At 45.8% G+C, this 25,168-nt stretch overlaps 1 protein-coding gene across 1 annotated transcript; it reads right to left on the bottom strand.

Annotated features, from left to right (window-relative positions):
* Positions 1–5,351: 5,351 nt before the first annotated feature.
* ndufb7 (NADH:ubiquinone oxidoreductase subunit B7) lies at positions 5,352–21,121 on the bottom strand. Its single transcript, XM_072564069.1, has 3 exons — positions 20,955–21,121; positions 9,939–10,107; positions 5,352–5,589 (listed from the first exon to the last, which is right to left on the bottom strand). Exons 1-3 carry the CDS (start codon positions 21,064–21,066, stop codon positions 5,505–5,507), a joined length of 366 nt encoding a protein of 121 aa, XP_072420170.1. The 5' UTR covers positions 21,067–21,121; the 3' UTR covers positions 5,352–5,504.
* Positions 21,122–25,168: the final 4,047 nt, after the last annotated feature.

Here is a 25,168-nt window from a genome sequence, read left to right as displayed (position 1 = left end):
AAGGGTTCAGAAAAAATTTACAAGAATGTTGCCAGGTTTGAGCTACACGGAGATGCTGGGGCTATTTCCTCTAAAATGTCAGAGGCTGAGGTGGATGACCTTATAGCAATTTATAAAATCATGAGGGGCATGGATAAAACTTAAGGTGAGAGGTGGACGCCGCAGGGAGTGGAGTGTATTATTTCCCCCTCCAACTCTATTTTGATTTAATCCCTGCCCTCCGATTCACTGTCTGATCACGCAGCACTGCCCTTTGATGAGAAGGGCATTGCTTGTCATTGCCCACTCATGTGTTTCCTTTCTTCCTGGTGGTTGCATATCAATAAAGATTTACACATTTGTTCTTCATTGTGTCTGACATTGCCCATACATGACATGGGTGTTGGGGAAAGATAAGCACTACCGCTACTAGGCAGTAAGGAAAAAAATAAACAGGAGTGTCAGGGGTTCTGTTCACTCTGAAAGTTGCCTCTGAGGGAGCTTGATCAGTGGTGAAGGACTCTTCATTTTGTGTTAAGGTGGGGTGGGAGGGGGGAAGAGGAGAGGAGAGAGAGAAAGAGACTGACCTCTGAACTGCCTGGATCACACAGTCAATGTATTCATTACTGCTGTTGGGTTTCCTACTGATGAAGAGTTTTTTTTTGTCTCTTCCCCCTTGTTTCAGGTAGACTTTGTTTTGAATAAGAAAAAAATAGGAAGGGTTTGGAGGGATATGGGCCAATTGCTAGCAAATGGGACTAGATTAGTTTAGGATAACTGGGTGGTATGGACGAGTTGGACTGAAGGGTCTGTTTCCATTACATCTCTAATTCTAGATATATTCAGGAGTGCACAATGTACAAACCTCTGGGTAGAGAACTCCAAAGTTTTACAAGCCTCTGAGTGAAGACATTTTTCCCTGAGACTACACCCATCTATAATATTCTGCAGCTAGGAGAAGTAACCTATGTCATTCCCAACAAGCCCTTCATGGCATAGGTTTAAGGTGAGAGGGTTTAGAAAGGACATGAGAGGCAGAGAGCACTTTGTATGTGCAATGAACCTCCAAAGAGGTGGATGCATGTACAGTTACAACGCTTAAAAGATATATTGATAAGTACATGAATTGGGCTTGGACTAGTTGGACCAAAGTGTGTGTGTGCGCCACTAACTGTGCACAATGTATATTAAATGAATCTAATTTCTATCCCATAGCATTAAAACAAAACATCCCTTCATAAAAAAAATCCACGCAGAAAGATTACCACCACTGCCTCATAGTGCCAGGGACCCAGGATCAATTCCAGCCCCACACGACTGTGTGGAGTTTGAACTTCTGCTGTGTCTGTACAGGTTTCCTCCGGGTGCTCCGGTTTCCGCTAACAGTCCAAAGCTGTGCAGGTCAGCTGCATTAGCCATACTAAATTGTCCATAGTATGCAGGGATGTGTAGGTTAGGTGCATGAGTCAAGGGTAACAAAGTGGAACGGGTTTGGGTGGGTTTACTCTTCGGAGGGTCAGTGTGGACTTGTAGGGATTCTATGAAAAAGGCAGGAATAGTAATAACTATCCTGGCAGAACAGGGATCAGGTGGATAACAGCTTCTGACTGCAATTATTAGATACAGAATGCCAGAATCTGATCAAAAGCATATGGCCCAATGGTTCATACTAGTGTTGCCATGAACATTCTTGACCATCACTACTAATTTAACAATGCATTCTACCTTCCTGCTGTTCACCTAGAACTGGAGTGAAAGCTCTATAGCGCAGGGAGAGGCAAATTGTAAGGTTGGGTAGTGTTATTCACTCACACAGCAGGTGTGGTTACATTGTACACATTTCATTATACTGTACTTAGCTCCTTGAGCACCATGTCAAATTAGACTTTGAATTATTGTCATGTGTACTCAAGTGCAAAGTATAGAAGTACAGTCAGGTGGCAGCAGCAGCAGCAGCAGGGACAACGTTAGCCTGTATTTCTTGACAGCTATGGTTGAGTGCTTTTTGTAATGGGCCCAAAGGAAAGATTCATAGAGGCAAACTACTCAATAAGTACCACAACTTGGTTTCAGCATTTTCAGATAACCTTCTGAAACAAGATCCCACAGCATGAATACTACAAGCCAATAATATGAGTTAGTTAGTGATTCCAAGTAGTACCATAGTCCTAGCAAGTTTTGAGAAGATTTGTAGCTCAGGTTGAGGTTTTGGATGTAGGTTTACTTGCTGAGCTGGAAGGTTCATTTCCAGACATTTCGCTACCTATCAACAAACACATCATGTTAGACCACATCTACCTCCCCCTGAGAAAAGGAACAGGAAGTGACTTCACTACAGGAAATGGCATCACCAACCCAAAGAAATCCAAACACATAAATAGAAAACAGGAATCTTTGGCATTGCTTTAGATTTAGATTTAGATTTAGATTACTTACAGTGTGGAAACAGGCCCTTCGGCCCAACAAGTCCACACCGACCCGCAGAAGCGCAACCCACCTGTACCCCTACCCCTTACCTAACACTACGGGCAATTTAGGATGGCCAATTCACCTGACCTGCACATCTTTGGACTGTGGGAGGAAACCGGAGCACCTGGAGGAAACCCACGCAGACACGGGCAGAATGTGCAAACTCCACACAGGCAGTCGCCTGAGGTGGGAATTGAACCCGGGTCTCTGGTGCTGTGAGGCAGCAGTGCTAACCACTGTGCCACCGTGCCGCCCACCTTTGCCTGAGGCCCACTGAAGATGTTACCTAGTAGGGTAACGAAACGTCTGGAAATGAACCTTCCAGCTCAGCGAGCAAACCTACATCCAGTACCATAGTCTAATGAATGGGAAAAATTGAAGCTCTGTCACACTCCCTCAGTACTGCACTGGAAGTGTCACAATTCACACCCCAGTCTCTTTTTAGATTAGATTAGATTCTTGCCAGTGTGGAAACAGGCCCTTCGGACCAACAAGTTCACACCGCCCCTCCGAAGAGAGACCCACCCAAACCCATTCCCCTACCCTATATTTACCTCTGACTAATACACCTAACACTGGGCAATTTTGTATGGCCAATTCAGCTGACCTGCACATCTTTGAACTGTGGGAGAAAACTGGAGCACCCGGAGGAAACCCACGCAGGCACAGGAAGAATGTGCAAATTCCACACAGACAGGTGGGAATCAAACCCAGGATCCTGGTGCTGTGAGGCAGCAGTGCTAACCACTGAGCCACCGTGCCACTCTCTTCTGACAGAAGTGAATGCATCAGCAGATTGTACTCTGCATAACCTACATCCAGCAACCAACAAAATGGGAGACTCTCATTCAGGAACTCAGAACAGAAACATAAGACTTCAGAGCAGGAGTGGGCCGTCTGGCCCTTCGAGCCTGCTCTGCCATTCAATAAGATTATGGCTGATCTTTTCGTGGACTCAGCTCCACTTACCCACCCTAGATTAGAGTGGTGCTGGAAAAGCACAGCAGATCAGGCAGCATCCAAGGAGCAGGAAAAATCGACATTTCGGGGAAAAAGCCTTTCATCAGGAATAGAGGCAGGGTGCCTGCAGAGTGGAGAGATAAATGAGAGGGAGGTGGGGGTGGGGAGAAAGTAGCATGGAGTACAATAGTTGAATGGGGGTGGGGATGGAGGTGATAGGTCAGAGGGGAGGATGGAGTAGATAGGTGGAAAGGAAGATGAAATGTTGGGCCACAGGGCAGTGGGGTTGATTGGTGGCACCCCCACCCTCCTCTCATTTATCTCTCTGACCTGCTGTGCTTTTCCAGCACCACTCTAATCTAGACTCTGGTTTACAGCATCTACCGTCCTTGTTTTTATCCACTTACCCACCCACTCACAATATCCCTTAATTGCTTTATTGTTCAAAAAAGTATCTACCTTGGCATTAAAAACATTTATGAAGTAGTGTCACTGGGCAAGGAATTCCATAGGTTAACAACCTTTTGGATGAGGAATTTTCTTCTCAATTCAGTCCTTAATCTGCTCTCTATAATCTATAAATCTGCCCTCTTGTCCTAGCTTCACCTGCAAGTGGAAACATCCTCTCTGCCTCTAATCTATTCCCTTCATAGTTTTATGTTTCGACAAGAACCCTCTCATTCTTCTGAATTCCAATAAATATAATCTTAGTCTACCCAGCCTCTCCTCATAATCCAATCACCTCAACACTGGAATCAACTTCATGAGCCTCCACTGCATCCCCTCCAGTGCCTGAACATCCTTTCTCAAGGAGACTAAAACTGCACACAGTACTTCAGGTGTGACCCCACCAGCACCCTGTACAGATGCAACACCATCTCTCTGTGAAAGGGATTGAGTTTAAAAACAATGAAGGACAAAATTCCATTTGCCATTCTAATTAGCTGCTGTACCTGCAGACCATCCTTCTGTGATTCATGCACAAGGCCACACTGGTCACTCTGCATAGCAGCGTGCTGCAAAACGTTTTACCATTCAAGTAATTGTCCTTTTTAACTTTTACTCCTACCAAAATGGACAACCTCACATATATTAACATTGTATTCCATCTGCCACACTTTTGCCCACTCACTCAATGTATCTATATCCCTCTGCAAAGTCTCTCAGTCCTCTGCACACTTTGCTCTGCCACTCATCTTAGTGTCTTCTGCAAACTTTGACACATGGTCCCCAACTCCAAATCACCGATATAAATTGTAAATAATTGCGGTCCCTGAGGCACATCACTAGTCACTGATTGCCAGCCAGAATAGCTCTCATCTATCCCCACTCTTTGCTTCCTGTCAGTTTATCAATCCTCTATCCATGACAATACTTTACCCTAATGCTATGCATCTTTATCTTATGCATAAGATGCACCAGAGGATAATTTCAGGTTTACAAATTAATGTTCAAGCAGCAGGACGTGAAATGAGTACTTTTGAATGAAATGAGGCTTGCCTGTTAGTCTAACGGTTAGTATTAACTGCTTTCACCCATTACAGCCCAGGTTCCAGTCCGTGTCAGGGATGAGGATTTAACACTCGTATTCTGTTCTACTTCAAGACGGGATGAGTTAAATTCACACTGCCAATCTTGATACTGGAGTCCCATCTTTCAGAGCACAGCTATATTACGAAGATATAGAGTGGGACAACCGTTCCAAAGTCAGGAGAACATCCTCAGATCACACCGGATTGAGGAGGGAGACAGGGAGAGTCACCTTGTCATGCTTCTCTCTCTGGGAACATCATGGTGAGACCAGGATAGGTTCGGTGAAATGCCTTTCATGAAGGGGACCACATTCCCTCTACATGCACACACTCAACTGAAATCAGGAAATGGTGTGGCAGGTACAGGAGATCCTTGGGGAAGAGAGTAAAGCAGGATTCAAAAGCAGCTGGTTGGGTTTATAACTGGATCTTTTATTGATGTTAGGAGGTATTAGAATTATATACAAAACAAAAAAATTACCCACAGGACAACGAGGCTAGACCAGGGTGTTGTTCTCAGATGGAGACACACACCTAGTTACCCAGCAGCTTCAGAAAAGTTGGTCATGCTGCCTGTCTCTCGTTCATCTTCTTCTTCCTCATCAGCAGGCGTCGTTCCCTCTCGTACTCCTTCATACGCATCACATAACTACAGAGAGAGAGGAGGTGAGGTTAGCGACCTGCGCACTCCAGGTGTTGCTTAGATAGCATTTGGTGCTTACTCCAAAACAAACAGCAACGTAGTGCACACACTCTCAGATCTGATAAACCAGTAGTCATTGCTTTCGGAAATAATTAGATACAGTACAACAGGGAGGACTCCCCTCCTCTTTTACAAACTTGAGATCCTTTGTGTCCATCATCAGAGTAGACAGCCTCAATTTAACATCCCATGCAAAAAAATGAAGCTTCTAACAGTTGAGCACTCCCTTGTCATTGCACTGGGAGTGTGGCCTTTAGATGGTTGTTGTGTTCAGGTGACCATTCTCTAAGCCAGATAACTGGTTCAAAATGTGCAACAATGATAATCCTAAACATCTGGATAAGTATCCTGTAAAAAACATTGGGAGACACACCTAAACTAGTGCACAGTTCTGGAATCCACACTATAGGACAGATGGGATAGCACTGTAGAGGATGCAGAGGCAGATTTACCAGGATGTTGCCTGAGCTGGAGAGTTTCAGTTATGAAGAGCAACTGGGACAGACTTAAAGCACAAGCATATCTGAGCACACATCAATTATCGGAGACTCAGAGACCACTATCTGCTGACAGGAGGAAGATTGAAAGTAGTTGTTTGGTCACACAGAACATGAGTATTGCTGAAGAAATGGGGCAATTACTCATACCACAAAATGGCCCCGTGCATCTCCAGGCCATAGAAGTATCCCCACACATGCAGTTGATGTCAGCATGCCAGGAAGTGACTGCAGACACTGATTGTGATATTAAAGAGTTAATTTGCTCTGACGACTTCCAGGAAATTGGATGTCCTGAGGCTAGAGTGGAATGTCTCTCTCTCTCTCAAAATGTAGAATGTAAGGAATTTACATTATCATCTCCCATTATTCAGAGCTATTTACATGGCCATTTCCTAGCTATCCAGAAGTGAATTTACAGTGTCATCATCTCCCATTCTGAAATCAATAAGAACATTACAATTAGAATTCTGACTACTTCCTGTAGTTAAGATTCACAACAGATTTGATCATTACATCGTTTCTGGAGATGATGTGGTCACTGCATTGTGTCTTGAGTGGCATGTGACTGTGATGGAGTAGCTGGGGGTTGTCTTGTGGGCATTACTGACTGATGTAAAGATTTTGTATAAAGGAACAAATGTTTCACAAGCATGGCGAAGAGTGTTAAGAACTTCTCCAAAGTTTGCACTGTATTTGCTTAATAAAATTTGTTGTGTTCACAGAAGTTTGTGTATTGCAGTTGCATCAAGTTTGTAAGGATCTCAGGAAAAAGAACTTAACACTGACGACACTGTTCTGTGTGCAGTCATTTCAGCACCAGTACAGCTCACCTCCGCAGCTGTGCATGTGCTGCTGACATTGCTCACGTTTCCACCAGCTGAGAATGAGGGGGGGCTTAGGAAGGAGGGAGCTGAAGGGAAGACACGAGGAGCTCACAAAGAGGGGCTCACCCTCCTTGGCAGTGATTTCCTGATCACTGTTCCTTCATCGCTCTTGCCCTGATAACCACAGCTCCCCTTTGCTGCCGTATTGCATTTCACGAGGCCTTCACAGTCAAGCAGGCCTTCACAGCAGCCGTGCTGCTGCCTCGAACCCATACAAGGTAGCGGCGAAGGAGAGCAGCAGCAACTGGGGAATCTCAGCCTCCATACATAATCTCCTCGCTCTCAGAGTAAAAGGTCCTGAGAAAGGAGTGGCCATAACATTGTAAAATTTTACATTCTGTTTGAGAGGAAGGAAGGTGGCTAAACGTCCTATGCTAAACTTAATTAAGGGTAATTAGAAAGGAATGAGGGCAGAGCTGGCTGGGAAAGGAACTTCAGATGGTTGAAGAAAATGGCGGATGTTAAGAAAATAGTTTAAAGCTCACAACAAACATAGATCCTAGAGAGAAAGGAGGATCCTAGGAAGGGGATAAGCCCACCCACGTTAACTGGGGAAGTTAAGGGTAGCATTAAATTGAAAGAAAAAAGCATATAATGTGGCAATGATTAGTGGTATATCAGAAGATTGGCAAAGTTATAAAGACCAACAGATGACCAAAAAATAATAGAGGGAGAAAATGAATTCCGCAGATAACCTTACAAAGAATATGAAGATGGACAACAAGAACTTCTTTAAATATATAAACAGGAAGACAAAAAGGCAAAGGCCCCTTCAAGAATGAGGCTGGGGAAACGAGAATGGGAGAGCCAGGAGTCAAATACTTTGCATGAGTCTTCACAGCAGAAGGCATAAATAGCACCTCAAAAATTACTAAATATTCAAGGGTCAAAGTGGGGGACAGGAAATTTATACAATAACCATCACTAAAGAAACTAATGGGGCTAAAGACCAACAGGTCCCCTGGACTAATGGGATGCAGACTAGGATATTAGAGGAAGTAACTGCAGAGATAGTGGGCGCACTGGCAATAATCTTAATAATCCATGGTTCTGGAGAAGTGCCGGAGGACTGGAAAACTGCCAACACTATTCAATAAGGGAAGTAGATCAAAAGAAAGGTAACCATAGATCAATTAGCTCAATGTCTGGCACTGGGTATTTGGTTGGGAATAGATGCGATGGATGTAATAACAGTGCATTTAGGAACAGAGAGAGTATTAGCAAGCAGAGACAGGAAGGGGAAATCATGCCTGACATATTTATTCGTATTCTTTGAGGAGATGACAAGCAGGATTATAAAGGGGAAGCAGTGAATATAAGGCAGGTGATAAGGTGCTACACGTTCAGCTAATAAACAAGGGAAGAGCTCATTGTGTTTGAGGTGGTTTATTAGCACGGAGAGAGGATTGGCTAACTAAAAAAATCAGAGAGTTGGGAATAAAGGGGCTACGTTCAGGCTGGCAACTTGTAACCAATGGTGTGTCACAGAAATCAGTGCTGGATTCACAATTATTTCCAATATATATTAATGACTTGGATGAGGAAAATGAATATACTTTAGCCAGGTTTGAAGATGACACAAAAATATGTTTGGAAAGCAAGAGGTGAGGATGACACAAAGAGTATACAGAGGGATATAGATGAAGGGAGTGAGCAACAACTTGGCAGATGGAATATAAATTGGAAAAGGTGAAGTTATGCACTTTGGCAGGAAGAATAGAGGAGCTGAACATTATTTAAATGGAGAAAGACTCCAGAAAGCTATAACACTGAGGGACTTGAAGCTTCAAGCATAAATCACAAAAAGCTAACATCCAAATTCAGCAGGTAACAGGGTAGACAGATGGAATTTTAGCCTTTACTTCAAAGGGAATGGAGTCCAAAAATACAGAAGACCATTTTTGGAATGCTGCAGATAGTTTTGGTTCCGTTATCTAAGGAATGCCTACTGGCATTGGAGGCAGTGCAAAGAAAGTTCACTTCATGGGTATGAAGAGATGGTCTTATGGCTAGGTCAGGGCTGTACAACTTGCAGTTTAGATGAATGAGAGGTGAACTTATTGAAACATACAAGATTCTTAGGTTAATGTGTAAAGATTGGTTCCCCTTGTGAGAAGTCTAGGACTAAAGGACATAAGCTAAAGGGTCACCCATTTAAGACAGAGATGAGCAGGAATTTCTTCTCTCAGAAGGGAGTAAATCTGTGGTATTCTTTACCATTGTGGGCTGTCAATGCTGGGTTATTAAGTATATTCAGGGCTGAGATAGACAGATTCTTAACCATCAAGGATTATGGGAAAAGGCAGGACAATGGAGTTATCAAGTTCGCAATGATCTAATTGAGTGGGGAAGCAGACTCGATGGGCAGAATAGCCTACTTCTGCTCCTAAGTTTTATGGTCTTAAGATTGCTCTCCTTTACAATGGTATTTTATTTTTACAAATATCTTGATAAGTGCAAGCTCCGACAAATATATGCCTCTTCTCATCAATATTCAAGAATATTAACAGTTTAAAACAATGTGTGCAGGGCAGTGTACAGGAGACAGTATAGCTCTGTACTGTCTGGTACCATTGTGGTCAGGAGGTGACAGAAAGTGGGGAGCATCTCAGGGTTTCCAACTGAGCATGTTGCCTCCTATTTGATCTTCATGTTTAGCGACTTCTTCCACTGTTTTCATTATAAATCCTGCACCTAATAACCTTTGCTAATAATTTTTCCCACACAGGACAATTCTTACCAGGGTCCAGGTGCAAGGCTGTCAGCTGGCCTCTGCTAATGTGTCACCAGAGATTCACTTCCAGCTCAGCCCCAAAACCACTACCACCAACCAGTGCGCTGATTCAAGGGCGGGGGGAGGGGGGGTTTAAACTGCGCCAGCATACCAAGTGAAAAGAAAGCAAGTTCTTACTCTTCGTGCTCGCAGTAATCCCAGTCGTGACGCTCGTGTTTACACTCCAGGAAGTTGGGCCACATGTCCCGCTTACACTTCAGGTACTTGATGAGGTAATGAGCACAGTAATCTCGCTGACTGAGGGGCAACTGGGCATCATTCATCTCCTGCTGCGTGGCAATCATTACTGAGAGGAACAGAGAAAGGCACATGGTCACTTCGTTAAATCCCAGGCTCATTCACTCAATTCAACTCATTTACAACTTGCCTCAATACTGAATCCTTCACAGAATAAGGCTTCCCAGGGTGCTGCAAAGAAACGTTATCAAAACAAAATCACAATGTGATGAAAAGTGTCTAATTTACATGCTATATATCTGTGTTAATATCATTTCAAAACAGCACACCATATGGGTCTGTTTATGTTTTAAACAAAACGTGGTCAGCCAGGCTCTGTGGAAGGGTGCCCTGAGTCAGAACATGTGTGCTGGGGTGTTGAACCTGGTCAGACCGTTCTTTCAGAACAGTGAGCTAATCCAGTGTCTCTCAGAGCAGACAGCTCTGGAGTGCTAATAGAAAACTGGTTTGATTGTGAGTGGCTTGTGACAGAGTATAAACATTGAAGGCCATTATCTTCTTGGTTATGTTTTAGGTTTTATGGAGCATTGTTTTGGGTGGTAGATGCTTGCTTCATTTAATTTCTACTGGATGCAGTCTTTGTCCCAGGCAGGAAATTGAGTCAGTACCTACTACACCCATCATAAAACCCTCAGTAAAGCTCAAGGCAGTCAGAGTTTATTTGCTAGAGAGACTCAGCAGACCTGGCAGCATCTGTAAAGAGAGAAACAGAGTTAACATCAAGTCCATGATTCTTTGAATTCATGTCAACCTCAACTCTGCTTCACTCTCCATGGATACTGCCAAACCTGCTGAGGTTCACTAGCACTTTCTGTTTTCATTTCTGATCTCCAGCATCCATAGCAGTTTGCCTTTATTCTCAAGTGTATCACTTGTTTGACCTAACAGTTCAGTAGATTAGTAAGCACCAAGCCACCAGACACAGCTTTCTCAGCAGGTCTGACAGCACCCGTGGAGAGAAGCCCCCCCGAGTTAACATTTAGGGTCCAAGTGACCTTTCTTCAGAACGGATGGCAGTTTGGTTTATTTTTATTTTTTTTTCTTCTTTTTTTTTATTTTTTTTTATTTTTTTTTATTTTTCTTTAGTGGCCAGTCACAACTCCAGGGTGTCAGTGGACACCCGCGTGCTCCTTCTCCAAGGACACCTGGGGGGAAGGCAGTTTGGTTTATATGCAGAAGATAGGGTGGGGGAGGGAGTAAAGAGTAAACAAGAGATGGAGATAGAGTCCAATGAGAGAGAAGGACAGTTGGACAAATAAAGGAGTTGATAACAATCAGCTGGGGAGGATGATTGGCTGCAAACAGGGACAATTAGTGGCTAACAATGTGGTGCGTGTAATAGCAGACCATGTGATAACAAGGCCTAGTGTGTGGGGATTGGGGTAAGGGCATGGGAGAAGGTACTTCAATTCCTCAAATTGTTAAACTCAATAGAGTCCAGAAGGCTGTAGAGTTCCCAAGTGGAAAATGAGGTGTTGTTCTTCCAGCTTGCACTGAGCACTGCAGGAAGTCAGGGACAGAGATGTTGGCCAGGGAACAGGGTGGGGTGTTGAAGTGGCAGGTGACAAGGAGCTCAAGAGTCTTTTTTTAATTGACAGAATGCAGGTTGCTGCAAAGCAGTCAGCCAGGCTACACTTTGTTTCCCCAATGTAGAGGAGACCACATTGTGAGCAGGAAATGTAGTAGTCAAGATTAAGTGAATTGCAGCTGCTTCACCTGAAGGCTTGTTGGGGCTGTGAGATACTGAAGAGGGAGGAAGTAAACAGGCAGGTGTTACACCTTCTGCAGGGAAGGTGCCATGGGGCTGTGCGGGTAGTGTTGGAAGTGAAGGAAGACTGGACCAGAACGTCCCAGAGGGAACAGTCGTTGTGGAAAGCTGACAGGGAAGGAGAAGGGAATATGTGCCCAGTTGTGCCATCCCACTGAAGGTGGCGAAAATGGCAGCTAATGATCCTTTGGATTTGGATGCTGGTGTGATGGTAAGTGCGGACTTGGGGAACCTACTGCTGCTTTGGGAGGGAAGAGAGGGGCTGATGGCCTTTTTTCCAGGATGAAGCAGAGAGCCCCGAGACCAGCCTGATGGGGGATGGACGTGTGAACGGATTGCATGTCCATGGTAAAGAGGAGACAGCTCGAGTCCCTGAACTGGAAATTCTGAAACTGACGGAAAGCATCACAGGAAGAGACAGGTTCTGTGGGGCACGAGCAGGAACAATGGCCTGGGCAGTCATGTTTGCGAATTTTGGGAAGGAGATAGAAGCGAGCTGTGTGGGGTTGGACACCTATCAGCTTGGAGGAAGTGGGACACATGAGGGAGATCACCAGATGAGATGAGGTTTGTCACTGTAGTGGGCACAAAGGCCTGATATTCCATTGTGGTATCATAGTCCAGAAGGAGATAGGAAGAGGCATCTGAGAGCTGGCGCTCAGCCTCTGCAATGTGGACATCAGTTTGCCAGGCACCAACAGCATCACTCTTGTCAGCAGGCGTAATTACAAAGTTAGGGTTGGAGCTGAGCGCATGGAGTCAGTTCACAGGGAGATAGGCTGGTATGGGCAGGGAAATTGAGGCGTTCAATGTCATGTTGACAGTTCTCAATGAATAGAGTGAGTAAATGGAAGGCTAGAGGGAGGAAGAGTTTTGGAGGTGGGCAAAGGGGGTCTATGGAACAGGAAGAGGATTCTTCTCCAAAAGCAACAGGCACAGAGGTGAAGACGATGGAAGAATTCAATATCATGTCATACCCAAAATTCATTAAGGTGAGGACTCAGAGGGTCAAAACTGTGACCTTTGAGTATAGAACGTTCAGCATCAGAGAGTGGAAGATCAGGAGGGATGGTGAATACATGACAGGAGGTGGGGCTGGGGGAGGGGAGGGGAGGGGAGGGGAGGGGAGGGGAGGGGAGGGGAGGGGAGGGGAGGGGAGGGGAGGGGAGGGGAGGGGAGGGGAGGGGGTCAGAAGGAAGGGGAGGGGAGGAAGGTCCCAGAGGGCCGTGTATATCTCAGGGTTGTTGAATTCCATTTCTGGAGACAAAGATCCTGCTTTCTCAACCTGAGGAACGATAACCTTCAAGTTGAAGTCACGAGTAGCTGCCTCTCTCTAATGAAAGAGAGCCTGAGGAAGGGACAGAGGCTCCAAAAGCTTGTAGTTTCAAATAGACCTGGTGGACTATAACCCATGGTTGTGAGATTTTTGACTTTGTGCAATCCAGTCCAACACCAACACCTCCACATCAGTAAATGGACAGACAGCTCCTCAGTTGCGTTGGGTAGGCATTTGGCTGTGGGGATAACAGAAAGGCTGCATTCTCTATTAATATAGGATGAGAGTGACAGCTCCTGTTGGATCTCACAGCCAGAAATTTAAAGCTTGCTGTCAGAGGTATCCACTCCTCAATAGGATGCTCTGTTGCAATCCTTGTTCAGAGACTTAACACTAAATAGACTGCAATGACACAAGCATTTCCATGAATTCCAGACTAATCTTTGTAAAAGATTAGGATTAGTACATTCAGGAGTATGTGTTTTTCAATTGGTTTAACAAGTGATAATTAATAAACAGCCTCTCTGATACAAAAACTTCTGAGTCCCAGGCACAAGTGAGAAATAGTCAAAGTGAACATTAACAGGTTCCTCATCCTTAAAGGTGTTCAGAAGGTGAGACACACAGAAGGAACTGCCCTAACTCCATAAACATATGCAGAATCCGTTCCTACCTGTAGCTGATGGAATCAGTGCTGGGCTGGATCTACAAGAGGTGGGGAGCTATCAGAGCTGGCTCATTACTTCAAGATCATTTCATGCTCCAGCAGTGATGGCAGAGAGGGGACGTGACAGTAGTGCACTGGATTAATATGGGCAGTGTTAGAGCAGATAAGAAGGCACTTTTCCCACATACGGAGAGGGCAATATCCAAGAAACATAGCTTTAAAGTAGGAGTCGGAAGGATAAGAGGAAACTGGATGTCATAGAACATAGAACATAGAAAGGTACAGCACAGAACAGGCCCTTAGGCTCACGATGTTGTGCCGAGACCTAACCTACGCACCCCTCTACTCACTGCTATCCACGTGCATGTCCAGCAGTTGCTTAACTGTCCCCAATGACTCTGCTTCCACCACCACCACTGGCAACGCATTCCATACATTCACAACTCTCTGTGTAAAGAACCTACCTCTGATGTCTCCTTTACACCTTCCTCCCAATATCTTCAAACTATGTCTTCTCATACCAGTCAATCCTGCCCTGGGGAAAAGTCTCTGGCTTTGACTCTATCTATTCCTCTCATTATTTTGTACACCTCAATCAGGTCTCCTCTCTTCCTCCTCCTCTCCAGAGAGAGAAAAGTCTGAGCCTATTCAACCTTTCTTCAGAAGGCAAGCCCTCCAGTCCAGGCAGCATCCTGGTAAACCTTCTTTGCACCCTCTCCAAAACCTCTCTATCTTTCCTATAGTAGAGCGACCAGAACTGGACACAATCAATCAATCAGAGGGAGGGAAGGGAGTATTTAGGATCATGGACTCCCAAATACAATGGATGAGTTATTAAGCAAATTTCTCTGAGTAGGCTAACAAATTGCAACAGAAAATTCTGGAAATATTCTGAAATCTGTCCATACAGCTTATTTAAGTGATCGTTTTCAGCAAAATCGACCACGAGGTGCCTTCAGCAAATGCCTATTTAATATAATATGGAAAAGGTTTATGTAAAGATTTGTAGCTTGGGTACTGGTTTTTGTAATTGTGGGTATATTCACCACGCTGGGAAGTTGTTTGATGATGTTTCATCTCCTGTCTAGGTGACATCTTCAGTGTTTTGGAGCCTCCGTGAAGCGCTGCTGTGTTATGTCTTGTGGAATTTATTTGGCTCCGGCTCTGCTGCTTCCATTTGTTCGTTGTAGTGGCCAGTATATTGGGTCTAGGTTTATTTGCTTGTTGATGGAGTCTGTGGATGAGTGCCATGCTTCTAGGAATTCTCTGGTTACCCTCTGTTTAGCTTGTCCTATAGTCATTGCGGTGTCCCCGTCGAATTTGTGGTCCTTGTCATCTGTGTGTATGGCTACTCGGGACAGATAGTTGTGGCGTTTAGTGGCTAGTTGGTGTTAGTGGATGTGGATAATTCAACAACCAAAAATATGAACGGATCAATGGAACACCTATGGGCTCACCCACCTCTGGGCTCAATACAGAAGCAGTGATGCAAAGATTGGAACAAATAGCTCTACTACAAATCCAACCTAAACTCTGGATCAGATATGTAGACAACACTTTTGTTCGCATTAAAAGAACAGAAAGAGAACACACACCAGATCATCAACACCATAATGACAGGGATCATATTACAAGCTATGAGGAAATCAACAGTCAACTCCCATTCCTAGATGGGATGGTACAAAGAACACAGAACGGTGAATGCACCACACAAGTGTACAGGAAATGTACACACACACACAAACAAACAACAGAAGCTGCGTTAGGACCCTGTTCAAAACGGCTACGAAGGGAAGAACTACAGCTCTGCAGTTTTTGCCAAGAATGGATACCCCCACAACTTCATCCGCAGCTGCTTAACAGACAAACAACACCACGGGGACATGCCACGACCCAACTCACTAACCACGCTACCTTTCTAAAAAAGAATCTCCGAACTTACAGTCAGACTTCTCCGACCACTGGGATTCATGACAGCCCATAAACTGAAAGCCACGCTCAGACAACAACCCATCAGACCAAAAGACCCAGTACCCATCAGGTGCAAGACGAACATAATTTACAAGATTCCATGCAAAGACTGCATGAAACACTATATAGAACAAACAAGCAGTCCACATCCACGAACACCAAATAGCCACTAAACACCACGACCAGCTGTCCTTAGTAGCCATACACACAGATGACAGGGACCACAAATTCGACTGGGACAACACTACGGTCACAGGACAAGCTAAACAGAGGACAGCCAGAGAATTCCTAGAAGCATGGCACTCATCCACAGACTCCATCAACAAGCACTGACCTAGACCAATATACCAGCCCCCACAATGAACAACCGGAACTGGCAACCAGAAGCAGCAAAAACAGAACCAAATAAATTCCGAAGAGACAGTACAGCAGCGCTTCACAGGAGGATCCACAGGATTGAAGATGTTACCTAGTCAGGGGACAAAACGACTGCAAATCAACTTCCCAGTTTGGCGAACAAACCCACAATCACGATAATATGGAAAAGGTATAAAGAAGCCCATAGATTCTGGTTATGTGAGAACTGTTTATTTTTGTTGTACAATACCAGCGAGAGATGGTTTAGCATCAAATGTCACCGCCTGAAAGGGTAGTTGAGTCACAGACTCTTGTAACATTTGTGTTGTATTTAGATATTCACTTGCATTGTGCAGCCACCATGGCTGTGGGCCAAAACTGGAAACTGGAATCAATGCAGTCAAACCTTTGTTGACATAATGGGCTGAATGGCCACCTTCTGTGTTGTAAACGTCTGTGAACTCAGGAAGGCCTGCTCCATGAAGCAGATAACAGGTCTTCTCTTCAAAAGGACATGCAAACACAGCTCTTCAGAAAAAGGACAGCTCAGGAACACCAGTACAGCATGACTATCTATGAATCAGTCTATCATCTTATGCCAGATACAAAAACTACAGACACTCTTCAGTCTGATTAAACCCTTATGGTCTCCCAGAGCTGTCGATGACAGAGTGTTACTGGTCAGTACGTTCTGAAGGCTGCGACTGGTTGAGGGAAGCACTAAATCTTTAGTAGATGCCCAACAGGAAAAATCCAGGGCCCTCCTGACACAGTCCAGTGAGGGACTGGAAACTACCTCAAACCTGCAGGTTCAACAATTGACACAAGACATACATTGCAAATATAAATCTGCAATGTGAGATGCTCTGAAGTGTTATACACTGCTGAAAGAAACTGAATTACGCAATGTTAAATCTGAAGTGTTATTGAATAAAATTTACAAATGCTATTAACAGTTCAAAAATGAATAAACCTACAGCTAGTACTGCAGAGGAAGAGGAGGATTGGGCCATTGAATACAAATCACATCCAAACTTACTTATAATGCAGTAGAGGTGATACTCAAATACAGATAGTGTAATGATACTCAGTAATCAAAAAGTTGATCAGATGCTGATCAAAAAGTTGAAGCTGCCACAGAAATGCACCCATTAATACAAAGGACTGTAGTTAATTAGCAGCAGAATACTACATTATTATGGGAAGCCCCAAAGCAACATATATTGCAATAAAATCAATTTCCAGAACTGAGTGAATGCAAGTCAGAAATGAGACCATTTCAAAAGATGTTCAGTGGCACCATTCAATTTTTCCCCATCATCAGGGAAAGAGTTTTTATGAGTCTTATGATAGGGCGCTTAGAATAGTTCAAGAGTCACTAAAAAGCAGTTCCAAGTCCTCTGGTTAGTTGGACAAAAATGGGGACGGGTACAGACTCCACGGGAGTAGTCCTCAAGAATAGAGATAGTGGGATGTTTGGGTTTTGTGTTGGCAGAAGCTGCGAGCAGCTGGAAAGCTTACAAGCAGTATTTGCTTAATGTAACTGAGTAAGATTAGAGATTGGGAAAACCAAGTTGCTATTTCAATTTGGGAAACTTAGCAGAGAGGGAAAAGCTGGAGTTTGAGCCAGTGAATAGGTTTGGGAGTGCAGTTTTGGCATGCAGGGAGTCCAGGACAGGAGGGTTATCGTCTAAAACAGGAACAGCTCGAGTGGACATTTCAAGGCCAGATCAGGAAAAGTGAGGAATTCTCATCCCTTGTGAGTTTTAATGATATTTGATGACCCACTGTGTCATTAACATCTGGAAGGAATCACTGAGAAATCCATGGGTTTTGTCTTGATAGCATTTGCTATTAGAGGTGTTGGATTACCCATATTTACTACATAATTCTGTTTGTCTTGTTTGTTCAAAACTATGGAATTTTGTGGCTTTGTTCTGTTTACAAGTGTTCTGTCACCTTTTGTTGACTTTAAACATAAAAGGATTCTGGTCCCTAACTAGACCCACAGCCCTCTGTGGTTGAGAATTCCAAAGGTTCGCTAGAGTCATAGAGGAGTACAGCACAGAAACAGACCCTTTGCGCCAACTTGTCCATGCCAACCAGATATCCTAAACTAATCTAGTCCCATTTGCCAACACCTGGCCCATATCCCTCTAAACCCTTCCTATTCATATACCCATCCTTTTAAATGTTGTAATTGTACCAGCCCTACCACTTCCTCTGACAGCTCATTCCATACATGCACCACCCTTAGGTCCCTAATTTGCAGCCTCATCTAGGATCTTCACAATTTCAATGATTTGGAAGGAAGGATTAAATGTGATGTAGGTGACATAGTTCAGTGGGAATGTGAGCTGAGAGGAAGATGCATACCACCTTCAATAGAATTTAGACAGAGTCAGCAAGAATATGGCAGATGGAAGACAGTGCAGAAAATTGAAAGGTAATTCACTTCAATGGGAAGAATAGGCATGCAGTGTATCTCTTAGCTGGTAAGAGATTGCAAAATGTAAGTGTACAAAAAGACTTGGGGTATCATCAAATCACCGAAGGTGACATGCAAGTGCAGCAAGCTATTAGGATGGCTAATGGATTTTAACTTTTATCACAAGAGGACTGGAGTACAGAAGTAGATAAATCTTGTTTCATTTGTACAGGAATTTGGCCAGACTGCAACAAGAATACGTTGCAGCTTTGTCCCCTTACTTTAGGAGAGGATATTAATGCCATTGAGGAATGTAACAAAGATTCATCAGACTTGTTCTCAGGATGATAGGACTATCCTATGTTTCAAAGAATGAGAGGTGATCTCATTGAAACTTACAAAATGTTTAAAGGGATAGATAGGGTAGATAAATATTTGCCTGGTCTAGAACCATAGGGCACAATTTCAAAATAATGGGAAGCCACTTCGGTCTCTACATAAGGAAGAGTGAAGATAGTGAACTTATAGAGCTTTATAAAATCATGAGGTGCCATGATAGAATAATTAGACAAGGTCTTTTCCCTGGGGTTGGGGAGTCCAGAACTAGAGGGCATAGGTTTAGGGTGAGAGGGGAAAGATTTAAAAGGGACCCAAGGGGCAACGTTTTGACGCAAAGGATGGTGTGTGCATGGAATGAGCTGCGAGAGGAAGTGGTGCAGGCTGGTACAATTGCAACATTTAAAAAGCATCTGGATGCAGACATGAACAGGAAGGGTTTAGAGGGATATGTGTTTAGAGTGCTGGCAAATGGCACTAGATTAATTTTGGATATATGGTCAGCGTGGATGAGTTAGACTGAAGGGTCTGTTTCCATGCTGCACATCTCACTGTAGTGAATCGCTGGAGTTCTCAACCACAGAAATCTGTGAAAGCGTAGGCTTTTAGATAGAGATTGATAGATTTCTGATTCAGTGATATTGAGAAATAAGGGTCCTATATTCTTACCAGCAGGAAACTATATTGTTATGGAATGTCCAGAATCATTCAGCAATTATTATGGGAAATCTGAGGGGGGGGGGGGGTTGTGTCACTCAGCAGTTATTATAGGATATTCAGAGAGGGGTCACCCAGCAATTATTATGGGATGTCCAGAGGGGAATCACTCAGCAATTATTATGAGATGTCCAGAGGGGGATCACTCAGCAATTATTATGGGATGTCCAGAGGGGGGATCACTCAGCAATTATTATGGGATGTCCAGAGGGGGGGGGATCACTCAGCAATTATTATGGGATGTCCAGAGGGGAATCACTCAGCAATTATTATGGGATGTCCAGAGGGGGGGGGATCACTCAGCAATTATTATGGGATGTCCAGAGGGGGGAATCACTCAGCAATTATTATGGGATGTCCAGAGGGGGGAATCACTCAGCAATTATTATGGGATGTCCAGAGGGGGGGGGAGGAGATCACTCAGCAATTATTATGGGATGTCCAGGGGGGAATCACTCAGCAATTATTATGGGATGTCCAGAGGGGGGAATCACTCAGCAATTATTATGGGATGTCCAGAGGGGGGGGAGGAGATCACTCAGCAATTATTATGGGATGTCCAGGGGGGAATCACTCAGCAATTATTATGAGATGTCCAGAGGGGGATCACTCAGCAATTATTATGGGATGTCCAGAGGGGGGGGGATCACTCAGCAATTATTATGGGATGTCCAGAGGGGAATCACTCAGCAATTATTATGGGATGTCCAGAGGGGGGGGGATCACTCAGCAATTATTATGGGATGTCCAGAGGGGGGAATCACTCAGCAATTATTATGGGATGTCCAGAGGGGGGGGAGGAGATCACTCAGCAATTATTATGGGATGTCCGGGGGGGGGGGGGGGGATCACTCAGCAATTATTATGGGATGTCCAGGGGGGAATCACTCAGCAATTATTATGAGATGTCCAGAGGGGGATCACTCAGCAATTATTATGGGATGTCCAGAGGGGGGAATCACTCAGCAATTATTATGGGATGTCCAGAGGGGGGAATCACTCAGCAATTATTATGGGATGTCCAGAGGGGGATCACTCAGCAATTATTATGGGATGTCCAGAGGGGGATCACTCAGCAATTATTATGGGATGTCCAGAGGGGGGGGGAGGAGATCACTCAGCAATTATTATGGGATGTCCGGGGGGGGGGGGGGGGGATCACTCAGCAATTATTATGGGATGTCCAGAGGGGGATCACTCAGCAATTATTATGGGATGTCCAGAGGGGGATCACTCAGCAATTATTATGGGATGTCCAGAGGGGGATCACTCAGCAATTATTATGGGATGTCCAGAGGGGTCATTCACTCCAGAATGCTACATTATTATGGGATGTCCATAGGTGAGCCATGAACCGGTCACCGGGGTTCACTCACCTCGCTCCTGCCGCTCCGGAAAGCCCAGATCCGGCGGGAAGCTGGGAATTTTGCGGGGCTCTGGCTCGGTGTCCGGCTCAGTCAAGTACCGTCGCGCTAGATGCGCCCCCATGGCCGTCAGGGTCACCCCGCCGCTCTGACCCGGATGTATAACGGCAACCCGCCCTCCCCGCGGGGCCACTTCCGGTGTGCGCTAGTGAGGTCACGCTCCGGCCGCCATCTTGGTGCGGGGCGGAATCTGTCTGTTGCCATGGTGCGGGGCGGAATCTGTCTGTTGCCATGGTGCGGGCTCCAGAACCACAGGTTCGTGACAGGGCAGAACTCCAACAGTTAAATGTTGAATCTTTTACTTTCTTTATTCAGAAATGTCGTTTACTTTTCTTGAATATTTCCTTAAACTTCAGTAATGCTCTTTAAACGCCAGGAATATCCTCTAAACCTTCCCACTCTACACTAAATTCCCACTTCCTGTACTGATGGCTGTTCCCCAGATACAGTGTTTTCTGGGCTACAAGATCCACTGGTCTAGGTAAGCCCTCCAAACTATCGGATATGGAGATACAGTCCCAAAATCATAGAAATATACAGAGGTCATCTTGTCTGCAAAAGCATCCCACCCAGACTCTCCCCTATCCTCTTTAACCCTGCATTTACCATGGGGTAATCCATCATCTGCACACTACAGGGCAAATTACCATGGCTGATCCATTTGCACCGCTGAGGCTAAACGCCAGCTCACGGACACGTCCTCCTACTGCCCCCTTGACCATGACCCCACCTCCCACCACCAAACCATCATCTCCCAGACCATCCATAACCTCATCACCTCAGGGGATCTCCCATCCACCGCCTCCAACCTCATAGTCCCACAACCCCGCACTGCCCGTTTCTACCTCCTGCCCAAAATCCACAAACTTGACTGCCCCGGCCGACCCATTGCCTCAGCCTGCTCCTGCCCCACCGAACTCATCTCTGCATACCTCGACACTGTCCTGTCTCCCTTAGTCCAAGAGCTCCCCACCTATGTTTGGGACACCACCCACGGCCTCCACCTCCTCCATGATTTTCGCTTCCCTGGCCTCCAATGCCTTATCTTCATCATGGACATCCAGTCCCTGTCCACCTCCATCCCCCATCACGAAGGACTCATAGCCCTCCGCTTCTTCCTTTCCTGCCGTACCAACCAGTACCCTTCCACTGACACCCTCCTTCGACTGACTGAACTGGTCCTCACTCTGAACAAATTCTCTTTCCAATCCTCCCATTTCCTCCAAACCAAAGGAGTAGCCATGGGCACCCGCATGGGCCCCAGCTATGCCTGCCTCTTCGTCGGATATGTGGAACAGTCCATCTTCTGCAGCTACAATGGCACCACCCCCCCACCTTTTCCTCCGCTACATCGGTGACTGTATCGGCACTGCCTCGTGCTCCCACAAGGAGGTTGAACAGTTCATCCACTTTACTAACACCTTCCACCCCGACCTCAAATTTACCTGGACTGTCTCAGACTCCTCCCTCCCCTTTCTAGACCTCTCCATTTCTATCTCGGGCGACTGAATCAACACGGACATTTACTATAAACCAATCGACTTCCACAGCTACAGACTACACCTTCTCCCACCCTGCCTTCTGTTAAAACGCCATCCCATATTCCCAATTCCTTTGTCTCAGCCGCATCTGCTTCCAGGAGGACCTGTTCCAATACCAACCAACCCAGATGGCCTCCTTCTTCAAAGACCGCAATTTCCCCCAGACATGGTCAACAATGTTCTCCACCGCATCTCTTCCACTTCCCGCTCCTCTGCCCTTGAGCCCCGCCCCTCCAACCGCCACCAGGACAGAACCCTACTGGTCCTCACCTACCACCCCACCAACCTCCATATACATCGTATCATCCATCGCCAATTCCACCACCTCCAAACGGACCCCACCACCAGGGATATATTTCCCTCTCCTCCCTTATCAGCGTTCCGAAAAGACCACTCCCTCCGTGACTCCCTCGTCAGGTCCACACCCCCCCACCAACCCAACCTCCACTCCCAGCACCTTCCCCTGCAACCGCAAGAAATGCAAAACTTGAGCCCACACCTCCCTCCTTACTTCCCTCCAAGGCCCCAAGGGATCCTTTCATATCCACCACAAATTCACCTGCACCTCCACACACATCATTTAATGCATCCACTGCACCCGATGTGGCCTCCTCTATATTGTGGAATGTTTCAGAGAACACCTCTGGGACACCCAGACTCTTCAACCCAACCACCCCGTGGCTCAACACTTCAACTCCCCCTCCCACTCCACCAAGGACATGCAAGTCCTTGGACTCCTCCATCGCCAGACCATAGCAACACGATGGCTGGAGGAAGAGCGCCTCATCTTCTGCCTAGGAACCCTCCAACCACAAGGGATGAACTCAAACTTCTCCAGGTTCCTCATTTCCCCTCCCCCCACCTTGTCTCAGTCCCAACCCTCAAACTCAGCACCACCTTCCTAATCTTCAATCTTCTTCCTGACCTGTCCACCCCCACCCCCAATCCGGTTTATCACCCTCACCTTAACCTCCTTCCACCTATCGCATTTCCAACGCCCCTCCCCCAAGTCCCTCCTCCCTACCTTTTATCTTTGTCTGCTTGGCACACTTTTCTCATTCTTGAGGAAGGGCTCATGCCCAAAATGTTGATTCTCCTGCTCCTTGGATGCTGCCTGACCTGCTGTGCTTTTCCAGCAACACATTTTCAGCTCTGATTCATTTAACCTGCACACTACATCCGAGGAGCTGGTCCACATCATCTGCATCAACAGGGCAATTTACCATGGCTAATTCACTTAACCACATTATAAGACAATTTACCATGCTGATCCCCCTCATCTGCACACTACAAGTAAATTAACATGGCCAATCCACCTAACCTGCACACTACGGAAAAAGATAGGACAAATCCACAGGTTAAGGTGTTAAACTGGAGCAAGGCCAATTTTGGGACCATCAGGCTCACTGCCTTTATTCCTGATGAAGGGCTTTTGCCCGAAACGTCGATTTCGCTGCTCATTGGATGCTGCCTGAACTGCTGTGCTCTTCCAGCACCACTAATCCAGGATCTAAGAGAGGTCTTTTGGATGAGTCTATTGAAGGAAAAGGAATGACTGGCAAATGAGAAGCTTTTAAAAGTGTGATATCTAGAGTCCAGGGACAATTAGAGTGGAGGGAAAAGTGGGCAGATTTAGGGAACCTTGGCTAACGAGGGATATTGCAACTCTGGTCAGGAAAAAAGAAGTTTCATCAGAGTGGTGCTGGAAAAGCACAGCAGGTCAGACAGCATCCGAGGAGCAGGCTAATCAACATTTTGGGCAAAAGCCCTTCATCAGGAATGGAGGCAGGGAGCCTAGGTCAGAGAGGAGGGTGGGGGAAGGTAGCAAAGAGTACAATAGGTGAATGGGGGTGGGGATAGAAGTGATAGCTCAAAGGGGAGGGTGGAGTGGATAGGTGGGAATGGAGATTGGCAGGTAGGACAGGTAATGAGGACAGTGCTAAGGTGGGGGGAGGGGATATGAGGAAACTGGTAAAATCAACATTGATGCCCTGGGGTTGAAATGTTCCAAGGCGGAAGATGAGGCGTTCTTCCTCCATGCGTTGGGTGGTGAGGGAGCGGCGGTGAAGGAGGCCCAGGACCTGCATGTCCTTGGCAGAGTGGGAGGGGGAGTTGAAATGTTGGGCCACGGGGCGGTAGGGTTGATTGGTGCGGGTGTCCCGGAGGTGTTCCCTAAAGCGCTCTGCGTGGAGGCATGCAGTCTCCCCTATGTAGAGGAGACCACATCGGGAGTAACGGATACAATAAATGACATTGGTGGATGTGCAGGTGAATCTTTGATGGATGGCTCCTTTGGGACCTTGGATGGAGGTGAGAGAGGAGGTGTGGGCATAGGTTTTGCAATTCCTGTGGTGGCAGGGGAGGGTGCAAGGTCAGGAGGGTGGGTTTTAGAGGAGTGTGAACCTGATCAGGTAGTCAGGGAGGGAATGGTCTTTGCGGAAAGGGGTGGGAGGGAAATATATCTCAGGTGGCGAGGTCCGTTTGGAGGTGGCAGAAATGTTGGCAGATGATGTGGTTTATGCAAAGGTTGGTAGGGTGGAAAGTGAGGACTGGGGCGTTCTGTCCTTGTTACGGTTGGAAGGGTGGGGTTTAAGGGCAGAGGTGTGGGATGTGGATGCGATGCGT

This window comes from Chiloscyllium punctatum, chromosome 46, assembly GCF_047496795.1.
Source record: "Chiloscyllium punctatum isolate Juve2018m chromosome 46, sChiPun1.3, whole genome shotgun sequence".
NCBI classification, from domain to species: domain Eukaryota; kingdom Metazoa; phylum Chordata; class Chondrichthyes; order Orectolobiformes; family Hemiscylliidae; genus Chiloscyllium; species Chiloscyllium punctatum.
The sequence above is the reverse complement of the archived record's forward strand: the minus strand, read 5'-3'. Positions and strand labels throughout refer to the sequence as shown.